General features: G+C 40.2%; 1 protein-coding gene and 1 long non-coding RNA gene across 8 annotated transcripts in view; one reads left to right on the top strand and one right to left on the bottom strand.

Annotated features, from left to right (window-relative positions):
- LOC132523577 (uncharacterized) overlaps positions 1-17,832 on the bottom strand; it is a 75,911-nt gene extending 58,079 nt beyond the window's left edge. For both annotated transcript variants that reach the window (XR_009541578.1, XR_009541579.1), the window contains exons 1-2: positions 17,717-17,832; positions 12,552-12,746 (exon numbers count right to left, since the gene is read on the bottom strand). This is a non-coding gene — a long non-coding RNA (uncharacterized LOC132523577). The remainder of the gene's footprint in view (positions 1-12,551; positions 12,747-17,716) is intronic.
- An 84-nt stretch (positions 17,833-17,916) lies between these two features.
- CEP78 (centrosomal protein 78) overlaps positions 17,917-22,864 on the top strand; it is a 31,749-nt gene continuing 26,801 nt past the window's right edge. For 4 of the 6 annotated variants that reach the window (XM_060153420.1, XM_060153423.1, XM_060153422.1 and 1 more), the window contains exons 1-3: positions 17,960-18,440; positions 21,542-21,714; positions 21,806-21,878. In XM_060153420.1, coding sequence (XP_060009403.1) covers positions 18,188-18,440; positions 21,542-21,714; positions 21,806-21,878 — 499 coding nt within the window. In that variant the 5' untranslated portion in view covers positions 17,960-18,187. Of the gene's footprint in view, positions 18,441-21,541; positions 21,715-21,805; positions 21,879-22,864 lie in introns of all 6 variants that reach the window. The other 2 variants (XM_060153425.1, XM_060153424.1) reach the window with 2 other exon arrangements.

Raw genomic sequence — 22,864 nt, 5'->3', positions numbered from 1 at the left:
ATTTACAGCCATGGAGGGTGAAAAGTTTGAGGTGAGAAGTTATCCACCTCATCCTCCAATAGGCATCGATTGTTTTTATTGTTTTGAATTACACAAGTGACTTAGATTGGGTCCCCAGAAGCAGACGCTGAGAGGGGGAACTGTTCTAGGACAATCCAGTGGGACCTGAACTGGAAGGAGGCCAGGAAGAAAGTACAATTTCAAGTAAAGACCCTTAAGGTCAACAAAGTCATTTAGGCTGAATTTCAGGGGAGCCACACAGAATCAAAAAATACACCTTTGAGTTGCCCAATCAAGGGCTAGGCTGCAGGAATCTTTATACTCCTCTTGTCAGTTATTTGTTAAAAGCTGGGGCACAGGGAGAGGGACACAAATAACCAGCACTTCTGCTCTCCAGGTCGTCAGCAAAGCTGCTTCTGGTAGCCTGAAGGCACCCTAGCAACAAAGAGACACAGGTGCCAGCTCTTGGGGGGTGCCAAGCCCCTTAGGTGCTAGAAAGCACAAAACATAAACACACTGTAATAAGACTACTTGAAACATCAGAAATGGTAGTGAACGAAAATGCACTCCAATGCTGCTCCTTCAGAGAGGGTAATTCTGATAACAATGTGATGTTTATCCTTCCAGGTTATTTTCTGTGCTCTTACATTCAGTCCACAAATATGTATGAATGTCCACTATGAGTCCACTAGACGCTGATGCTGCAGATAAATCAGATAGACCTTGTCTCTGTTTTCATTATCTTACATTCCAGTCAGCATAGTGCTTGTCTAACTATCCTGTATCTTGCCTGTTTCACTTTACAATATACCATGGATACCTTGTTACATCAACATATGCAAATTCGCTGCATGTTTTATTGGCCACATACCATTCCATAAAAGGAATGTAGCATAATTCATTTAACCAATTTCCTATTGATTACGCACTGATTCCTAAAAGAAAATAGCTGAGGAGAAAATAAAGCAAGTACCTTCTTTACATGGGTGACACATCTTTGCATGGGTGTATTCTCTGAGGCCAACTGAGAGACGGTTACATTTTAGGATGAAGATATGTACGGATAAGTAGAGCAATCTGCCTGAACTTAAACCTAAGAGAAGGTTTCAGAAATATTCTGGGTGAGGATGCACAAAGGTATGAGAGTCAGACCACACTGAGCATGAAGGCCACGTTAACGTGAGGAAGTTGAACAGATGTTACAATTAGAAACCATTACAAGTCTTTGGGGGGAACTTCAAGTCATTTTACAACAGGTATATACTGTATGATTTCCAGTTATTAGTTTGCCATTCAATCCTCTGACGCATACTTATAATACAGATGAGGAAAATGAAGACCACTGTTGCACAACCAATGAGTGGTAAAACCTGGATCTGAACCCTAGTCTGACTCCTCAACCCATATTTTTCCCAAACTTAATGCTGCCTACACTTAGGCTAAACTGTCAGATTTTAAGCAGCAAAGTATAAACTGGGTTTGCATTTTACTGCCTGGCTGAGGAGAGGCGGGGAGATGATGACTAGAGGCAATGAAAGTTGCTTATCAGCAGGATGGGCCTCTAGGGGAGAACATTAACTATTTTTATTTATTTATTTATTTTTATTTATTTATTTTTATTTATTTATTTTTTTGGTACGTGGGCCTCTCACTGTTGTGGCCTCTCCCGTTGCGGAGCACAGGCTCCGGATGCGCAGGCTCAGCGGCCATGGCTCACGAGCCCAGCCGCTCCGCGGCATGTGGGATCTTCCCAGACCGGGGCACGAACCCATGTCCCCTGCATCGGCAGGCGGACTTTCAACCACTGCGCCACCAGGGAAGCCCAACTCTTTATTTTAAAGTAAATTTTTTAATAGAAATGTAACATACACAGAAAAAGTGCACAAATCAGAAGCACCAATGAATTTTTATAAAGTACATCTGTGGGACCAGATCTTCACACTCAAAACTTTAAACGTTATCAGCAACCCAGAGCCCTGTCAGTATTCACCACAATCCTGCTTACTATCACCATGGATTTATTTCACCTGTTTCAGCTCTTCAAAAACGGAATCACATCATGCAGTAGGCAGCTTCTGAATGAGTCCCAATGACCTTTACGCCCTGGTATTAATGTCCTTGCTATACTCCCCTCTGGAACTAGAGACTTGCTTCTAAATGGAATGTGGCAATAGTGATGGGATGGCACTTCCAAGATTAGCTGACGAAAGCCCTACCTTGTTCTCTCACTTGCTCCCTCTGATGGGAGACAGCTGCCCTGTCACGAGCTGACCTAGGGAGAGACGTGTGTGGCAAGGAACTAAAGGAGGTCACCACCCCACAGCCAGTGAGGAGCTGAGGCCCTCAGTCCAGAGCTTATTAGGAGTGAATCCTGTCCACAACCACATAAGTACACTTGGAAGCAGATCCTCCCTCAGCTGAGTTTTCAAATGAGACCACAGCCCCAGCTGACACTTCAATTACAGCCTTGAGGCTGAGGCCCCCAGCTAAGCCACACCTGGACTCCTGACCCACAGAAACTGAGACCATAAATATATGCTACTTTAAGCTGCTAAATTTTGTAGTCATTTGTCATGAAGCAATGTATTATATGTACTCCTTTGTATCTGGCTTTTTTCAGTTGACATTAAATTTGTGAGATTCAGCCATATTTTTGTATATAGCAAGAGTTCATTCACTTTCATCGTATTCTATTGTATTGAAGTTACCACAGTTTATTTATTCTCCTCTTGGAAGACATTTGGGTTATTTCTAGTTCGGGGCTATATGAATAATAGTGCTTCTTTGAACAGTCTTCTGCATGTCTTTTGGGACACATATGTACACACATCTGCTAAGGATGCACTAGGAGTGCAATTGCCAGGTCACAGGTTATGCATCTGTTTAGCTTTCCACAGTACTGTCAGCAGTTTGTAAAGTGCTGATATTAATTTACTGCTCCACCGGAAGTGCGTGGAGTTCCAGTTGCTGCACATCCTCATCAGCTCTCTTTTTTATCTTAGCCATAACGATGGGCATATAGTGGTGTTACATTATGGTTTTAATTTGCATTTCCCTGATTAATTAATGTTTGTTTTAATTTAATTAATTTAATTACTTAACTTTCATTTCTCGCATTAGGATGAGCACCTTCTGAGGTTTTTTGTTTATTTTGGATATTCTTCCTTTTGACATGCCTGTTCAAGCATTGTCCATTTTTCTGTCAAGTTGTCTTTTTCGTTTTTTCTTTTTTTTTTTTTTTTGCAGTACGTGGGCCTCTCACCGTTGTGGCCTCTCCCATTGCGGCGCACAGGCTCCGGACGCACAGGCTCAGCGGCCACGGCTCACGGGCCCAGCCGCTCCGCGGCACATGGGATCCTCCCAGACCGGGGCACGAACCCGTGTCCCCTGCATCGGCAGGCGGACTCTCAACCACTGCGCCACCAGAGAAGCCCTCAAGTTGTCTTTTTCTTATTGGGTTCTGATACAAACTGGAATCAAGGTCTTGTCAGAAATAGATATTGAAAAGAACTGTCATTCTTTGGTTTGTCTTTTCACTCTTCAGTGATTATTTTGTTGATTATTTAGATTGACAATCCATCTGGGATTGATTTTTGTATATGAGTTGACATAAGGGTCAAAATTAATTGTTTCTATATGAAGACTGACACATCACCATTTATTGAAAAAAAATCCTTTATCCATTGTACTTTCACCTTTGTCATAAACAAAGTGACCATATATATGAGTCACAGTCCAAACCTTTCTGTTCTATTGCTCTATTTCTATTGTGTCAACACCACATTGTTTTAGTTATCATAGCTTTAATGAGTCTTGTTATCTGACAGTGTAAGTCCTACAGCTTTGTTCCTGTTTTTCATATCTTACTATTTCTTGGTCCTAAGAATCTCCACATAAATTTTAGACTCAGCTTGTCAGTTTACACACACACACACACACACACACACACACACACACAAGAGATTCTGCTTCTTATTGCATTGAATTTGTAAAAAGTGCGGAGATTACTGATTTTCCTACTGCATTAAATCTGTAGAAAGTGTGGAGATTATTGATTTACAATGCTGAGCCTTGCAATCAATGACTATGATATATCTGTTATATATTTATATATTTATTTAAATATGATTTAATTTCTCTCAATAAAGTTTCTCAGTTTTCTGTGTAGAATTTTTGTAAATTTTTCATTATATTTATTCCTAGGTGTTTGATTTTTTAAAAACACTTTTATTATAAAATAAAAATAGATTCAGGAAACCACATAAGACAAATTTATAGCTTAATATTACAAGGCAAATACCATTTTAACTGACACCCAGGTGAAGAAATAGAACTTTGCCTAAAGCCCCTCCATCTGTCCTGATCCAATTATAATTCCTTTCTTTCCCAAAGTAATCATTTTCCTGACTTTTATAATTGGCTCTTCCTTAAATTTCTTTATAAATGTTATCACCCAAGTTTGCCTCCCTAGACAGCATCGTTTAGTTTTGCCCAGTTTTAAATAATGACTTTTTCTCTTTTAATCTACAGGTTGCTTTTCCATCCTTTTATTGCCCTTCAATTTACCTGCTGACATGTAGAGTTTCCCACATGTAGAGTTGACATGTAGAGTTTCCCACAATATGGGTTTTGCTGAATACATGTCCATGGTGCAGCTCAACACGTTCCTCTGTCCTATTTCCTGCAAAATGGGAAACTGATCAATCCTTTTGGGAAGACTATAGTCTGGTGTATTATTTCATCAGGAAGCAGGCAACATCTAGCTATTCTCCTTTTATGATGTTAGCAGCCACTGATACTTAGTGTCTAGATCTGTTAACTTATCACAGATTGCAAAATTATGATATTCTAAGTTGATCATTTCTTTTTCATTTATTGGCTGGAATACGTCTATGAAGAGATCTATCCCCTCTTCTACGATTTTGTTACATAGTGATACAGTTCATAGTGGAAAGACAGGATAAAGGCTTGTTTCTTCCCCCACCTCACTACATCACTGCCTTTTTAAAAATCAGTTTTCATTATAATGATTTTTCTCCCAATTATACTCACAAGTTGACTTTTTTTTATATCCATAGAAACCCATGGATTTAAACACAGTTGATGAGTTTCAATTCATTGTAATTATTATCCTTATTGATGCTCAAATTGCTCCACTGTCCACTGAAAACCTCTTTACCTTTGGCTAAGTCCTTTTGAAATAACCCTAGTAGTCTTTGATAACTTTCTTGTTATTTGGTATCACAAGATTTTCCAAGTTCGTCTCACACAAATGATCCAGACCTGAAATCAGCTTTCTAGACCACAATCTGGACCCTATGGATGACTTTTGCTATTTTGTTGGTCATTATTTCTAGGCCTAGTCAATGAACAGAGATAGAATGTGTATGTATGTATTTTTGTGTGTGTACATGTGCACGTATACACATATATAGTCATATATAATTATATAGTACAGATATACAGTTAATATGTATCTATAGATAGAAATAGGCCTAACTATCTACATGTCTAATCTAAATATATGTAGAAATATATATATCATTAAAATATCGTATTAGTACAGATAATTCAAATTCAGCACTGCAGAGTTTTTAGTTAACCTCTTCTATATTACTTCTGTGTTCCCTTTCTTCCCACCCTGAGAACCCTAGTTCTCAAGTTCACAAGGGGTGTTATAATTAGACTATTTCATAATTGTTCATTTGCTCTATTCCATATTACAAAACAGACTCAGGACAGAAACTCTAATATTATGTTTGGTAAACAATACGTTTATTGAAAACAGTTTTAACTTCATTTGGCATTTGTTCAATCTTTCTCTCTCACTTAAAGGACTGACATCTCCATTGCCAGAGCATATTGCCATTATATACTATACTCTCTCCGTTTTAACCTTCATTTAGTTCTAATTCTATAAAAACTATATTCTTACTTCTCACCATCGGTTCTTACACTGATTGCTTCTAGTCATTTTGGTTGTATGATGCTTATTCTTTGATAGATTCTTTCAGGGTTTATGTAATTAAGATACGTTGAGTTCTTGTATGTTGATAACAGGCGGCCTGTCTCCAATTATAAGTGAAAGTTAGTTTTGTTGGGATTAAAATTCCAAGCTCACTTCTTTTTTTAAGTCTAAAAATTTCTCTAGAATAACTTTGGTGTTGGTTTTTCAGGCTTAATAGTCTCAGGCATGTGATGTACTCTTTCAATATGCAGTTTCTATTATTACTGTTATTATTAGTTTAGAAAAGTTTCTTGAATCATTTTGTTGGTATTCTGTTTCCTTGCTTTGATTTTCTTCTTTAGGGGCTCCCATCATTTGTATATTTTATTTTATTTTATTTTTTGCCTATGTACAATATTTGTCACATCCTCTTGAATCTTTAACAATTTCTTTTTTTTTTTAATTTTAGATATTCCATAATCTTCACCTACTTTTCATAAGGTGTTATCTGTTATGTTTATTCAGTCTTGTGCTTCTCCTGGTTAAGACTTCTTTTTTTCTTTTTTTCTTTTTCTTTTTTGGGCCCTGCCTCATGGCTTGCAGGATCTTAGTTCCCTGACTGGGGATTGAACCCCAGGCCCCCAGCAGTGAAAGTGCCAAGGCCTAACCACTGGACCACCAGGGAATTCCCAAGACTTCTTTTTTAAATGACTTTTTTTCCCCATTCTAATTCATTCCTGGGATCAGTTTCATGTTTGAACATTAAACCAACCTTACATTACTAGAATAAAGCCAATTTGATTGTGATATATTATTGTTTTACATATCATGGATACAGTTTGTGATTTTGTTTACACATTTTGCATGCATGTTCAAAAGAGAAACTGGCCTGTGATTCTATTCTTGTAATATTCTTTTTAGTTTTGATCTGAAGCTTATGTTGGGCTTATAAAAAATTCTGAGCAATATATTCTTTTCTGTTTCCTGGAAGATTTTTATGTAGGATCACCACTATTTCTTCCTTAAATATTTGGAAGAATTTACTTGGAAAGCCATTTATCCCTGGAAATCATTTTCTGTAAAGGTACTTAATTATACAAACAACTTTTTGAGTAGATATAGATTTTTTAGATATTTTTTCTTTCTTGGGTTAGTCTTGTTAGGTTGCATTTTTTAAGAATTTATAATTTTGGATGAATTTTCAAATTTATAAATAAAAAATTATCATAATTTTAACAGCTTCATTGGGATATAATTTACATACCGTAATCTCAACCCTTTAATGTATACAATTCAGTGGTTCTTAGTGTAACCACTAAAAGACTTGTGTAACAATCACAACAATCCAATTTTAGATTTTTGTCCCCCCACAAAAAAACCCATTACATATTAACAAGGTTTTTTCATTCTCCTCAACCCTCTCAGCCCTAGGCAACCACTAATCTACTTTCTGTCTCTACAGCTTTGCTATTCTGGGCATTTCATATAAATGGGACCATACAATATGTGGTCTTTTGTGAGTGGCTGCTTTTACTTTACATAATGCTTTCATGGTTCATCCATGTTGTAACATGGATCAATATTTCATTCCTTTTTATAGCTGAATGCTATTCTATTGTACGGATATTCCACATTTTGTTTATTCATTTATCAGATTGACATTTGAATTATTTCCACCTTTTGTTTTTATAAATATGCTTCTATGAACATTCATGTACAAGCTTTTATGCAGATAATAAGCTTTTATTTCTCTTAAGTATATATTTAGTAGTGGAACTGCTGGGTCATAGGGTAACTCTATGTTTAACACTTTGAGGAACTGTCCAGCTGTTGTGTAAAATGGCCGCACCATTTTACATTCCCACCAGAAACGTATATGGGTTTCAATCTCTTGTCTTAAGGCCTAGCATGTCATCTATGCTGGAAAAGGTTTCACATGTAGTTGAGAAGGATGTGTATTTTACTGTTCAGTTGAGTGTTCTATAGACATTTATTAGGTCTTGTTAATTCATAGTGTTGTCCAAGTCTTCTATATCCTTGTTGATCTTCTGCCTAATTGTTCTATCCATTATTGACTGTGGAGTACTGAAGCCTCTACCTAATGTTATGGAATTATCTATTTCTTCATTCATCTATTTCTATCTATTTCAAGTCTTCATGTATTTTGGTATCTTCTTCATGTATTTTGGTTTTATCTTATTCAGGGCACATATGTTAATAATTTTTGTATCTTCCCTTTTTTTTAATCATAAAATGTCCCTTTTCATATCTAGTAACTTTTTTTTTTGTTTTAAAGTCTATTTTTTCTGGTATTAGTATAGCTACTTCAGCATTCTTATGGTTGCTATTTGCATGATGTATATTTTTTCATCCTTTTACTTTGTACAATTAGACCTTTGAATCCAAGGAGTGTCTCCTATAGAAAACATTTTTTTAAACCCAGTTTGACAATATCTGCCTTCTTTTGATTGTATTGTTTAATTCATTTTCATTTAGTTTTTATTATTATATGGTAGGATTTATTTATGTCTATCATTTTACCTTTTGTTTTCTACATGTCTGTTTTTGTTTTTTTATTATTGTTGTTGTTCCTCCATTTTCCTTTTATATTAAGTGGATATTTTCTACTGTAACATTTAATTCCTTTAATGATTTTTAACCACATTTTTTGAGTAATGGCTGCTCTAGGGCTTATGTAATACATCTTCCCAAAATCTCTTCAGATTTATACTAACTTCATTCCAGTGAGAAACAGAAACTGTACTTTTATAGAGCTGCATTACTTCTCCTCTTTTTTGTTATTACATTTATATATGTTACATACTTAACAACATATTATTATAATTATTACTTCACACAAGCTTATCTTTTAAAGGAGCTTAGAGAAGAAAGTAGAGCAAATAAATATTTATAGAGTTTGTTGGGTTAATCTATTTATTTACCATTTCTGGTTCTCTTCCTTTCTTCCTGCGGATTCAGGTTATGATCTAGTGTCATTTTTATTCTAATACAGCTTTGTTCTCACTGCCTTCTTTGTACCATATCATCAAATATATGACATTTCTTTATGTTATATACAGAACAATCCAAATATAATCTTATTGTTTATGCACTTACTTTTTAAATTAGTTAAGAGAAGGAGAAGAAATTTGAAATTACATTATCTTTTATAATTCCCTACACAACTGCTCTAGTCAGCATTTTTTGTTTTGTTTTTATGGCTTGAGTTACTGCCTGCTATCATTTGAGGGACTTCCACTAGTATTTCTTGTGAAGCCCGTTTGCTAACAATGAATTCACCCAGTTTCTGTTTCTGTGTCTGGTTATGGTACAGTACTGATGATAAGTTGTGGAGTGGTAGGAAAAACTAAAATGTGATGTACTGTATGATGTATGTTTTACTGAAGTGGCTTTGTCAAATTATAATGATTTATGAGAGAAATCACATAAAGCTAGCATCACAATTCTCCAGGAATGTTCTGCAGAATGCTGATGTTAATGATGAATATGTGAATCCCAAATCTTTCATTTGTATTGACCTTATCATCATTAATTCTTCTCCCAACAATGCCATAACCAGAGTTGAGTTCTAAAGTGTACCTTCCTCTTTTCCCATAGAAATTGTCCCACAATTTCAAAAAGTTCTCAAAGGTGAAAAAGTTCACACGAAGTTTATCACGTTTGCAAATGCCAGTGAAAATGCTAAGGTAACACTGTCCAAAATGCAATATTCTTCTGTGAGAGCACCCAATTTTAAACAAATACACATTTTCTAAATACAACTAAGACCTGTGACATGTTTTGGCCAATGAAGTGTGAGCAGACATGATGGCCTTAAATGAGCAACAGAGGCCTTAAATGGGCTTGTACGGTTGGGCTCACATCTTATGTTTCAGTGAACTTTGTAAGAAGACAGGGCCTGGGAGCTGTGGCCTCACAGTTGGGCTCCAGAGTAAGATGTGTGGGACAGACCTCAAACTGACCCAAAATATGGAGCAAAAGCAGCCATCTAGAGGTCTCAAAGAGAGCCACTGCAGCTAGCCCATAGGCCCAAGAAAAATAAATTCTTGTTTATGTAACTGAGTTTTGGGGCGATTTGTTCCAAAGCATTATCACAGCAAGAGCTGACTAATACAGCATCCTCCAAATCATTGTTATGTAGATGGCTGCCACCATGCCTACATGTAAGGCAATTGTGTACTCAAATTTTGAGAATTCTTGAACTCTTGGTGCCTCTCCAACACAATTTACATGGCTAAAGTTTCCCCAAATAAGTTCACTAATGTACCACAAAGATCTCCCTAAAATTTTATTAAATGTAATTCAAAGTTCTTTCTATTCATTTTCTGCTTCTATGTAGTTAAAATGCTTTTTATGAATCTAAAAGGATGGAAAATTGTAACAAAACATCTTTGTAGATAGCTGTTATTCACAAAGGAAAATTACAAACAAAATAGGCATTTCACTGAGTGTAGAGCACTGATGCCCTGAGTGCCTCTAAATGCCAAGTGAACAAAGGCACTTAATAAATATTGAATTCTGCTCTCTCCACTTGAGAGGGAGAGCAAGCTATTCTAAAGTGGTGGAGGGATGCTCTTAGCAGCTATTTGCAACACTCTGTGAGCTTGGACACTGTGTAGATACGAAGAAACCTTTTGTCTAAGGAAACTAACTAAAAACTTGAAAGTGGAAAAAGAGAGAAAGAATGAGAGATACCCTTCTCATGGTGACTCATTCACTTATTCGTTCATTTACCAAATATTTACTATGTGTATAATACTGTGCCGAGAACTGCACAGAACACAGAGATGTACCTCTGTTCTCAGGGAGGTTAGATACCAGAGAGGGAGATAAGATGTAGATGCCTTATGGCAGTTGCATATATGTCTTGTTAAACTGTTTACAAGTTCAGGGGAGAAAAGGGATCCATATCTTGCTTGGATTCTCAGTGAAGTTTTCCCAGAGAAGGAGGTGTAAAATAGATTGACTAGAAAAAAAAATTAATGTAATAGGTAGGTATGAAAGGGAGCAAAGATGCAGAGACAATTAGATCCAGTTATTTTTTTAAAAGTCTAGAAAGTGAAATTAAAGCCAAATTATGGAGGGTCTTGAATGTCAATCGTAAGAGTTTGGCTGTATTGTGTTGGCAATGGGTGTCATGGACGGTTTGGAACAGGGCAATGGCATAATCCGAGAACCTTAGGAGGTGTAACAGAGGTTGTAGGGAGGAAGATAGGAAGACATGCTATTCTCCGAAGCAATCATCGCAATCCAGGTATAAAATAATAAATGGTAGAACTGTAGTAATGGCAACACAGATGGAAGGGAGGAGTATGAGAGACCCTATAAAGAAAAACTGTCAGGGCTTGGTCATTGATTGGATACATTCATTTATCCATTTAACAAAGGTTATCAGTAACTGTGCTAGTCGCTGGGGATGCAAGAGTAAGCAAAACAGACATAATTTCTTCCTCTCGGACCGTATGGTAAACACCTATCTAAAACTGGATGTGAAATGTGATGAAGGCTATAAGCGAGAGGTACGTGGTGTTATGTGAGCTACGGTAGGGGGATGTGATGAGTTGAGTAGGTAAGGGGATACTTTCTTGACAAAGTAACACATGAGAAAAGATGAGAAGGATGAGGAGGCATCAATCAGTTGCAAACTAAACAGAAGGACTTTTCAGGCAGAGGGGCAGCATGGGCAATGTGCCGTTGTAAGTATGCAGGCCTGAAAGGAGGCCACTGTGGGCTGGATGATTGAGAATGAAAGGAAGGAGGTGCAAGACGAGGCTGCAGAGATCATGCTCCATCCTGCCAAGGGGGTGCCCTGCCCTGCAGACTAGCGCACCCAGAGTGCCAGTGCACAACAAGATGAGAAGCTTGCTCTAGAATGCAAGTCAACACACTGTTTCTGTCATCAAGAAAGTCTTGCCTGTTAAACTAAACAGTATATATCTAGTGGAGGTATGATTTACATTCTGAAGCAAGGGCCTTATCTTACAGAATGGCAACAGTTCTCAACCGGCAGCCAGCCTGTGACTCCACATTTTAGACCACTGTGAGGAGGTCTGTCTTTATCCTAAGAGCAATGGAAAGTCACAGAAGGATTTGAAGAGGAGATGGTGGTGTCTGCGTCATGGAACATGGATTGGAAGGCAGCCAGAGTCAGCAGAAAGAAGATGATGAAGTTTGTGTCTGAAACATTACTTTCTTGGTGAAATAAGAGGTATCCTCTTCAGGTGAGAGAATAAGGACACACAACAGAGTCTAGTGGGACATGAAAAGAGTGGAGAAAGAGTCATTGTTAACAGCCATAAGTAAGGGAGTAGAAAAAAGAAATGGGGACCACATGTCAGTTAAAATAAGACAGCCTGTGTTGTTGACATAGCTCTGTGACTGGATCTAACAAACACATTGCTCTGAAAGCAGGTCCAGAGAAGATGAATGTTAGAGATGAGTAGAATGCATCTGCAGTGAGGTTCCATGGGAAGGTAAAATGGTTTGGCAGTCTGGGTATAATGCTGTCATGATGGACCAGCAGTCAACTACAGGGAATCAGAGGTAAAATGATAAACTGTATTCTAGTCAAACTTACACTCACCAGAGCCCTGAAGGAGGAGAGTCCACATCTTGTACTGCCCAGTAGCCATGTCCCTCCCAGGGCAGGTTCCTGCAGGGAAGCCAAGGCAGCTTGTCTTGGGCCAGGCATGGATCTGGCTTGTCAGAGGATCCCAGAGGTGCTATGGGGAGGCAGCTGTTGCTCACCATGTTCAGGGAAGCTGGAACACACCAGATGCTGAAAGGAAAACCAAAGCCACTATTAAGCCATAACTAAATGTTAAGGAGGGAAGAGATGATCAGGCAAGCCTTGACTGCCAAACAGAAAATAGGGAAGCTCGAGGAAAACACATTTTAAATTAATATGTTAGATGATTAATTAATATGATGAAGCTTCCCTGAAGTTCATCTGTAGGCAGTAGCCACAAGGTGCTAGTAATGACTTATATGGAGAATAGATGAGAAAGTCCCAGGAGTCATTAATCAGCACTTCCTCTGTACCAACACTGTGCTAGGCATAGGGAATATAAGGATGAATGAGACACTTTCCCTGCCTTCAAAGGACTTATAGTCTATGGAAGGAAAACTATCTAAAAAGATGCTTATCATTGGAGACATGATGATGATACAGACATGACATGATACAGGGATGTCAGGCAGCAGAGTAGTGAGGCACTAAACAAGCAGGGGAGGAGAGATGAGGGTCAGGGAAAGAAAGCCTCCCAGGGAAGCTGGCCCCCAACCTGAGGCTGGGAAACAGGCGGGTGTCAGCTTTCTGAAGAGCAAGCAGAAGAGAAGGGTCTTAAGTAAAGAAGCAGCATCTGTAAAGGCCCAGGAAGGAATGATAGAACATCAGAAACTACAAGCTGGTCCACATGTCTAGAGAAGACATTCAGGGAGGAGTGTAGCCAGAAGTAAGACAAAAGAGGTAGTCAAATCGTGAAGGAGCTTATATGCCGAGCTAAGGAACACAGATCTGATGCTGAGGACAATGAGAAATATGCAGCTTTCCAGGAAGGGGACACGGATTCGTGCCCCGGTCCGGGAGGATCCCACATGACGCTAAGCAGCTAGGCTCGTGTGCCATGGCCGCTGAGCCTGCGCGTCCGGAGCCTGTGCTCCGCAACGGGAGAGGCCACAACAGTGAGAGGCCCGCATACCGCAAAAAAAAAAAATAATAAAGACATCACCCTGGAGGGGGAAGTTAAGCCTGAACAGGAAATAAGATCACCCAGAGAAACTGTGAAATGTTCGAAGGGGTGGATGCTGAGGATGGGAACCTAAAGAACACCTACATTGAAACTGGGTAAGCAAGAGACACCCAAGAGTGAGACTGTGAAGAAGGAATTAGAGAGGGATAAAAAAATCAAGTGGCTTGATGGAAAACACAGAAGAGGGAGCTTTAAGAAGACAGGAGACAACTACATTAAATGATGCTGGAGACTAAAAAAAAATGGATGTAGCGACACAGAAATCATACTGACAAGGATTCCCACTCTCACCACTTACATTCAACATAGTTTTGGAAGTCCCAGCCGCAGCAATCAGAGAAGAAAAAGAAATAAAAGGAATCCAAATAGGAAAGGAAGAAGTAAAACTGTCCCTATTTGCAGATGACATGATACTACACAAAGAAAATCCCGAAGAGCCACCAGGAAACTACTACAGCTCATCAATGAATTTGGTAAAGTTGCAGGATACAAAATTAATACTCAGAAATCTGCTGAATTTCTATACACTAACAATGAACTACCAGAAAGAGAAATTAAGGAAACAATCCCACTTACCATTGCATCAAAAAGAACAAAATACCTAGGAATAAACCTACCTAAGGAGGCAAAAGACCTGAACTCCAAAAACTATAAGACACCGATAAAAGAAATTGAAGATAACACAAACAGATGGAAAGATATTCCATGTTCTTGGATTGGAAGAATCAATAATGTTAAAATGACCATACTACGCAAGGCAATCTATAGATTCAATGCAATCCTTATAAAAATGCCAATGGCATTTTTTCACAGAACTAGAACAAAAAAAAATTTTTAATTTGTATGGAAACACCAAAGACCCTGAATAGCCAAAACGATCTTGAGAAAGAACAGAGCTAGAGGAACCATGCTCTTTGACTTCAGACTATACTACAAAGCTACAGTTATCCAAACAGTATGGTCCTGGCACAAAAACAGAAATATAGATCAATGGAACAGGTTAGAAAGCCCAGAAATAAACCCATGCACTTATGCCAATCTACGACAAAGAGGGCAAGATTATGCAATGGAGAAAAGACAGTCTCTTCAATAAGTGGTGCTGGGAAAACTGGACAGCTACATGTAAAAGAATGAAATTAGAACATTCTCTAACACCATATACAAAAATGAACTCAAAATGGATCAAAGAGCTAAACGTAAGACTGGATACTATAAAACTCTTAGCAGATAACATAGGCAGAACACTCTTTGACATAAACACAGCAATATTTTTTTGGATCCATTTCCTAAAGTAAAGGAAATAAAAGCAAAAATAAACAAATGGGACCTAATTAAACTTAAAAGCTTTTGCAAGCAAAGGAAATGATCAACAAAATGAAAAGACTACCTACTGAATGGGAGAAAATATTTGCAATGGATATGCCCATAAGGGATTAATATCTAACATATATAAACAGTTCATAAAACTCAACATCAAAAAAACTAACAACCCGATTAAAAAATGGGCAGAAGAACTGAATCGACATTTTTCCAAAGAGGAAATGCAGATGGCCAACAGGCACATGAAAAGATGCTCAACATTGCTAATCATCAGGTAAATGTAAATCAAAACTACACTGGGGTATCACCTCACTCCTGTCAGAATGGCTAGCATCAAAAAGAGCACAAACAACAAATGTTGGCAAGGATGTAGAGAAAAGGGAACCCTGGTACACTGTTGGTAGGAATGTAAACTGGTGCAGCCACTGTGGAAAACAGTAGGGAGGGTTCTCAAAAAAATAAAAATAGAACTACCATATGACCCTGCAACTCCACTCCTGGGTATATATCCGAAAAAAACAAAAACACTAATTTGAAAAGATACACGTACCCCAGTGTTCATAGCAGCATTATTTACAATTGCCGAGATATGGAAGCAACCTAAGTGTCCATCAAGAGATGAATGGATAAAGAAGACGTGGTACATGTAACCAATGGCATACTACTGAGCCATAAAAAAGAACAAAATTTTGCCATTTGCAGCAACATAGATGGACTTGGAGGGCATTATGCTAAGTGAAATAAGTCAAACAAAAATAAATACTGTATGATATCACCTATATATGAAATCTAAAAAATACAACAAACTAGTGAATATAACAAAAAAGAGGGAGACTCACAGGTATAGAGAACAAACTAATGGTTGCCAGTGCGGAGGGGGAGGAGGGGGCAATACAGGGGTGGGGAAGTGAGAGATATAAACTACTGGGTGTAAGATAGGCTCAAGGTTGTATTGTACAACACAGGGAATATAGCCAATATTTTGTAATAACTGTAATGTAAAGCAACCTTTAAAGATTGTATAAAATTTTTTTAAAAAAGAAATCATACTGAAAATTGGAAACAATTTAAATGTCCATCAACAGGAAAATACACATATAAATTATTCTATTTCCCTACATGGGAATCTTACATAGCGAGGAAAGTACATGAACTAGACAGATCTTTATGTGTCACCATGGATGAACCTAGCAAAGATAACACTAAATAAAGCAAGTAACAAGAGAAAACATAGTAGAATACTATATGCTGTTTAAGAATACCTAAAAATATAGCATAAATCTAAAGACATCCATGGCAGTGATGGAGACCAAGTTCAGAAGAGTGGTTACCCAGGGTCAGCTGGGGAGTGGCTGTGTTTGGGAAAGTGGTCACACCAGACTCTTCAACAGGAATGGTAATGTTTCACTTCACACACTGGCTGGAGGACGGAGGAGTGTCTGCGATGTTATAATGTGAGCACGCTGCATGTGAAAGCCATTGCTGACCACATCTAGGGGATCTGATGCGCGGGAGATGGTAGTGGGTGGAGACATCCAGAAGGTGGTGGTAGAAGAGGAACGTTGTACACGTAACACCTAAGGCCTGACCAGAGGACGACCGCTGTTCTAGACACTGGATACAGTTTGGAGCATCCAACTTCTACGGCCAATGTTAAAAGACAAACTGAGGCATATTTAAAATTTTAAGAGTTTATTTGAGCAAAAATAGATTCATTTCAGGCATCACCAAACTGAAAGTGGTGAGGATCACTCCAGCCACAGGAGCTGCAGAGGTTTTTATTTTAAAAGGGCAGAAGCAAAGCAAGTAAATTACTGACTTGCTATGGCTTTAAAGCCTAGTTGGTGGTTTGTGACTGGTTGTCCTTAGCGGTTTTCGTAATCCTGAGGCATTTACAGGCTTAGATTTTGGTTGGTTTATGCAGGCGGACACATCACTCGTCTAACGGCCTCCTTGCAGGGTTAATTTATTAACACCAATTGTCTGAGTTCTTCCTCTTACTTAGTTACTTCACTTCCTACGCCTCAGTTTCTCTTTTGTAAAGTGGATATTCAGTAGTAAATTCTCTGTGGAGTTGTTAGGAAAACTGAATGATTTCATACTGAAACAGTGCTTAAAATAATGCCTAGGAGACAGAAAGTACTAGTTACCAGAGTTAGCCATCATTATCAGTACAAAACAAAGTGATTATTAGTAACCACGATCATGTCCTGAATGCATGGAACACGTGACCATTTGCCAACCACCTTGTCAAGTCAGCAGAAATTACAGAAATTAAGAGCTCTCCGCAGAAATTTACACACCCGTGCACGAGGTAAGGGACCACAGGCACTCATCTTTTCATGTGTCCCTCACGGAGTGCACGCTTTCTCCTGGGCAGGGCGAGCACAGACACTTATCAGGAGTTTAACTACTTTTAAAATGCATTGAGGGCTTCCCTGGTGGCGCAGTGTTTGAGAGTCCGCCTGCCAATGCAGGGGACACGGATTCGTGCCCCGGTCCGGGAAGATCCCACATGCCGCGGAGCGGCTGGGCCCGTGAGCCATGGCCGCTGAGCCTGCGCGTCCGGAGCCTATGCTCCGCAACGGGAGAGGCCACAACAGTGAGAGGCCCGCGTACCGCAAAAAATAAAAAAAATAAAAAATAAATAAAATGCATTGATACAACCATATCTCACTTTTATTTGGATCAGTCAGTAAACGCCTTCTGGAAACCCCCAACTCTCCAAACCACCTACTTTTCGCGCTGCCCTAGTCTCGATGCTCCCTCCCCTGCTCCTCAGGCCGGGTCCCCATGGGAGGCGGGGCTGCGTGCTGACGCACGACGAGCGCGCTGACGTCCTCTAGCCCCGCCCCACGGCGCCGCCAACCGGCTTGAACCGCAGCCCCGCGGCGCGGAGGGCGATGAGGCTGGCGCCAACTGCCTGCTCTGCGGCGCGGGAAGCGGCGCGGGAGCGCGGCATCGAGGGGCCGGCCTAGCTGGGGCCCGTAGCCCTCCGTCTTCTGGCTGGTACGCAGGTCCTGCGCACGCTGCGTGGCCGCAGCCGCCGGGCAGTGGGCGCCGGAGGGACCGGGAGGCGAGCCGGGGTCCCCAGGCGGGTGTGGGCATCGTGCCCGCAGCCAGCGTCCCCCGAGGCCGCGCTGGGGCCATGATCCACTCGGTGAAGCTGCGCCGCGATAGCGCGGCCGACTTCGTCTCGCACTATGAGTACCTGTGCGCGCTGCAGGACTCGGTGCCTCTGCCCGCCGTGCGCGCTTCTCTGCGGGGGGGCGTGCTGGACTTCAACGCCGACCGCCTCCGCGGGCTGGACTGGGCGCCGCTTCTGAGCACCCTCAAGATTAATAAAGATCTGCCCCTGATCTGTATCAGGAGCTTCTTCCAGCCATGGCTTGGCGAGACAGGTTTGTAGTTCCCGCTTCCAGGGGCTCTGGTGTCGGCGCTGCGAAGCGGGGTTTGATGGTGCAAGGTGGAGGGTGGGCACTAGAACCGGTGCCCAGTGCCCGGGTGTGCGTGCACCAGACGGGGCGTGCGACCTAGGACTCCTGCGGAGTGCCTTAAGGCTTCTAGGTCTCAGTGTTCTCATCTGTAGTATGGGCTTAACAGGACCCACTCTCTGTGGCGGTTACAAGGAGGCACTCTGTTAATGCTTGTAGACTCTACAATGTAGAACACTTAGCACAGTTTGGAGCATCGTTAATTGTTCCACAGATGTTACTTGGTCTGTTGCATGACTTTGTCCCGTACAGACCAAAGCGATTAGGAAATTGATATATCCCAGCTTCATTTCCTTTCCATTAAAACAGGGCTCAGGAAAAAAAAATTTTTTTTCAAAATAGTCGTATCATATAGTGGGAAGAGCACAGGTGTGAAGGCAGCTTAGGGTTTGAATTCTAGGGCTTATGCGCTCTGTGGCCTGGGCAGGTTACTTTTGAACTACATTCCTCACACTTGTAAAATGACATTAAAAACCACTCTTTCTGTGGGTTCTTAGAATTAATGAAGTAGGTTATGTGGGTAAAGTATCCTGGCACTTGAATGAGTTGTCAGAACCAAGGGCTGCTGGAGACGATGCTTCTGCCATAGGTAATCTTCCCTTCTACTGGGCGGCAGGTAAACACAAGCACAGTAGTCAGTGCTCTGGAAGAAGTGAGTTCTGGTGCTAAAGAGCACAGAATCTTTCTTTTTTTTAATTTAATTTTTATTTTATATTGGAGGACAGTTGATTTACAATATTGTGTTAGTTTCAGGTGTACAGCAAAGTGATTCAGTTATACATATATCCATTCTTTTTCAGATTCTTTTCCCATACAGGTTGTTATAGGATATGGAGTAGAGTTCCCTGTGCTATGCAGTAGGTCCTTGTTGATTACCTATTTTATATATAGTCGTGTGTATATGTTAATCCCAAATTCCTAATTTATCCCTCCCCCCCACCTTTCCCCTTTGCAGAACACAGAATCTTGGAAGGGAAAGTTCAGGGTAGGCTTCTTGGAGGAGGTGCCATCCTTTCTAAGGATATGTAGAAGCTCCTGGGGTAGTAGGAGGGAGAAGTGTGTGTCAAAGTTTGAGAAATATAAGAAAAAATGGCAAAACTAAGGTACAGGAGTGGAACTCAGGGTTTGGGAAAGAAATGAGAGTTGATACTGGAAACCTAGTGGGGCCCAACAGAAAGGGGCCTTGTTTGTCCTGTCAGAAGTTTGGATGTTTATCCTGAAGGCTGAGGGAAACACTAAAGAACAGTGAGATGGACTTCTGGTTTAGAGGCTCACTCGGACCTCCGTATGGAAGGCAGTTGATTGGGTGCAGGGTGAATTGTAATCTAAGGGTCCCACTTAAGTTATAAAATGTGGGACTGGATTTTGGAGATCCGAGAGAGATTGGGTGGGGCCTGGTGACCAGTTAGAAAAGGGAGGGCAGCAAGTGTGGGTGACAGTTTACAGCTGCATCTTTTTGTGAGATACACAGCACAGTAGGAAGGGATTGGGGATGGGGAGAGGATCTTACTTCATCTTCAGTGCTTTAGAGGGGCCTGGTAGACGGGTCTGGGCCCAAGGTACAGATCTGGGCTTTTTGGGAGGACAGGTGTTTGAAGGCATGGGAGAGACTTAGGTTACCCACAAGAAGATCCAAAGAATCATAGGTGTGAGAGTTTTTTAGGTGGGTATATTTGAGGATGTTTATAAGCTGAGAAAAAGTAGCCAGCAGAGGAAGGGTGTGAAGATCTAGGAGAGGAAATGATTGTTCCTTTGTTTTCAAAAACCTGAATACTTGTCGTTTGCCTGGCCCTTTTCTAGGATCTGGGGTTCACACCATCTGTTATCTCTTCTTCAAGGACAGTTCAACTCATCCCCTGGTGAAGAGAAGTCAGATTATTCTTTGCATCCCATTCAGGTGTAGGAACTGTTCTGTACCTCTGAAGGGACTTTACTTAACCACAGTACTAACTTAGAAATCAAAAGAAATTATAGCTGGAAGGAACCGTAAAGGCCACTGTACTTAATTTTGCCTAATATTTTACATTGAATGTAAGAAAAATTTATTGCAGAGCCCATTCTCTTCAGAGCTCCTTCACTGAACTTTCTTTATGTCTTGCATCCAGTGGGTCTAGCTTGTAGATTTTGGCCTCCTCCTAAATTTGCTTCTTCATCCATATTACATTTTGCCAGGACTATGGCAGAAGCTCCTAGGTGATTTCGCGGCCCCTGGGCTCAGTTCCTCTAAGTTCATCTGCCTACTTGGGTTGAGTGATCTTCTACAATAGAAAGATACGCTTAAAACAACGCTGCTAATGGCTTGCCCACACAGAGTTAGTGCATACTAGCCACCCAGCGTGTGCTCTGCACAGAGGCGTGTAGTCTGAACTGTGCTCTTCCAAGCCTCATGGGGCTATTTGGCCCTGAGGAAGGGGAGCTTTCTGTGATCACTCCCTTTATCTAATCGGTCCTTCAGCAGCAGGGCGCCTTTTTCTAATTAGTGGAGGCACCCTTACTCAGGCAGTGGTAGCCCCAGGCCTCATCACCTGTGGGATGCAAGCCATGCTCTCTCCCAGGCTTGCTTCGGCCAACATCTCTATTTTAATTTCTGTCTCTTCTCACACTTGGACCCCTGGCCTTTAGTCATCCCCACCTGCAGTATTTACAGTGCCCAGCAGGTGTCAGGCTTGAGTGTCTTTGCACAGGTGCTCTCTCTGCAGTTAATGCACCTCCTACTGCAACTCTGCATAGTCTCATCTTTCTAGATTCTACTTCAGGGTTATCATGAAGCCATCACTTAGATATAACTTTTTGCCTCCAAAAGAATCTCTGTGCATAAAGGTTATGTTTGTTTATCTCATGTGATTGAAATTTTGAGTTTACACATGTCCCTCCTTAATCAAGGCTTTAAGGGCAGGAGTCGTTTCTAATCCTTAGCACAGAGCAGATGCTTTTTTTTTTTTAGGTACTTTTTAATGATGATAAAATGTATGGTTTAAATCACTCATCTTACAATAATTTTGCTTTAGGTTCTGACAGAAATAAAGTTTACAGAAGTCGTGTTCCTGCGATAAGAAATAAAGATGTGACCTTCCAGTTGTGTAAAGCTCTTAAATGCTGTGTAAGTGCGTCGGGTGCGCTAAGGAACCTGGAGCTAAATGGACTAGTTCTGAGAGAGAGAGACTTAACTATGTTAACAAAGGTAAGCCTTCATTGTGTCCTGCCAACATTTGATAGTTGCTTTTGGGGCATACTAAACCAATAAAATTTTAAACTTTTTCTCCCCATTAAAGGGATTGAATAAATCGGCCACTTTGGTGCACCTGTGTCTTGCGAATTGTCCAATTGGAGATGGAGGTTTAGAAAGTGAGTTTCAGTCTTGTTTAAGTCTCTTCCCATCAGACTGGTCTCATGATTTCCTACACACCATGTTACTTCCTGTCCACCTTTTCTTGCTGTTGTTCATGCCTGGATTGTCTCCTGTACCTGCTCAAACCTTGGTCCATTCTCATTTGTACCATGGAAGTTTGTCATGCTGGATACTGTCAGAACTAATTTTACTTAAGTTTGTGTTAAGCCACAAACCACACATTTTGTATATTTTCTGTTTTTTGTGTTTGTTTATATTTTTATGGTTTCTCTTCAAGAAATATTATGGGAAGGGAAATAGCAAGATGTAAAGAGCAAAAAAGTCATCATTATCTTTAAATTGTTAAAACATCTATCTGCAATCATAATTATAATGCACTGTGGTATGTGTTAAAATAGGAAATATATGTAACGTCCCATAGGAGCAGCAAACTCAGTGGTGTTGGCGGGGGTGTGTCATGGAAGTAATCACAAAGCAGGTGACTGTTGGTTGGGGTCCTGAAATATTAGTGTGTGTTCCCTGTGTCCAGTAGTGGTCTGGAGGGGTCAGGAAGCCTGCCTTTCAATTTGAGGGAACAGAGTGTTTGAGGTCCTCTATCTTCTATTGCTCTAGTATATTGCACAGCACCTAATAAAATACTGGCTTTATAGTTGACATTTAAATTGTTGATTGATAATCAAGATTGGGATGTATCATTGGAAATGAAAATCAGAAGAGTCTTATGCTTTTTAGGTTTTTCTTTTTCTTCCTATGTCTCAAAAGGTATGTAGTACTTTAGTGGTTGGGAATAAAGTTTGCAGTATTCAGTGTATTCAGTTTTAGTATCTAAATAGAATTGAACTGTTGCTGTAAACTGGAATAACACTTTGTTACCGACAAAGTTTTAGAATGTATCGGTTCGTCAATTACCTGTTTGGGAAGATTGTAGTTAATGGTTTCAAGAATGTGGCTATAAACCTCCAATTGACTCAAGAAAAGCAAA

The sequence above is a fragment of the Lagenorhynchus albirostris genome, chromosome 7 (assembly GCF_949774975.1).
Source record: "Lagenorhynchus albirostris chromosome 7, mLagAlb1.1, whole genome shotgun sequence".
NCBI lineage: Eukaryota > Metazoa > Chordata > Mammalia > Artiodactyla > Delphinidae > Lagenorhynchus > Lagenorhynchus albirostris.
The sequence above is the reverse complement of the archived record's forward strand: the minus strand, read 5'-3'. Positions and strand labels throughout refer to the sequence as shown.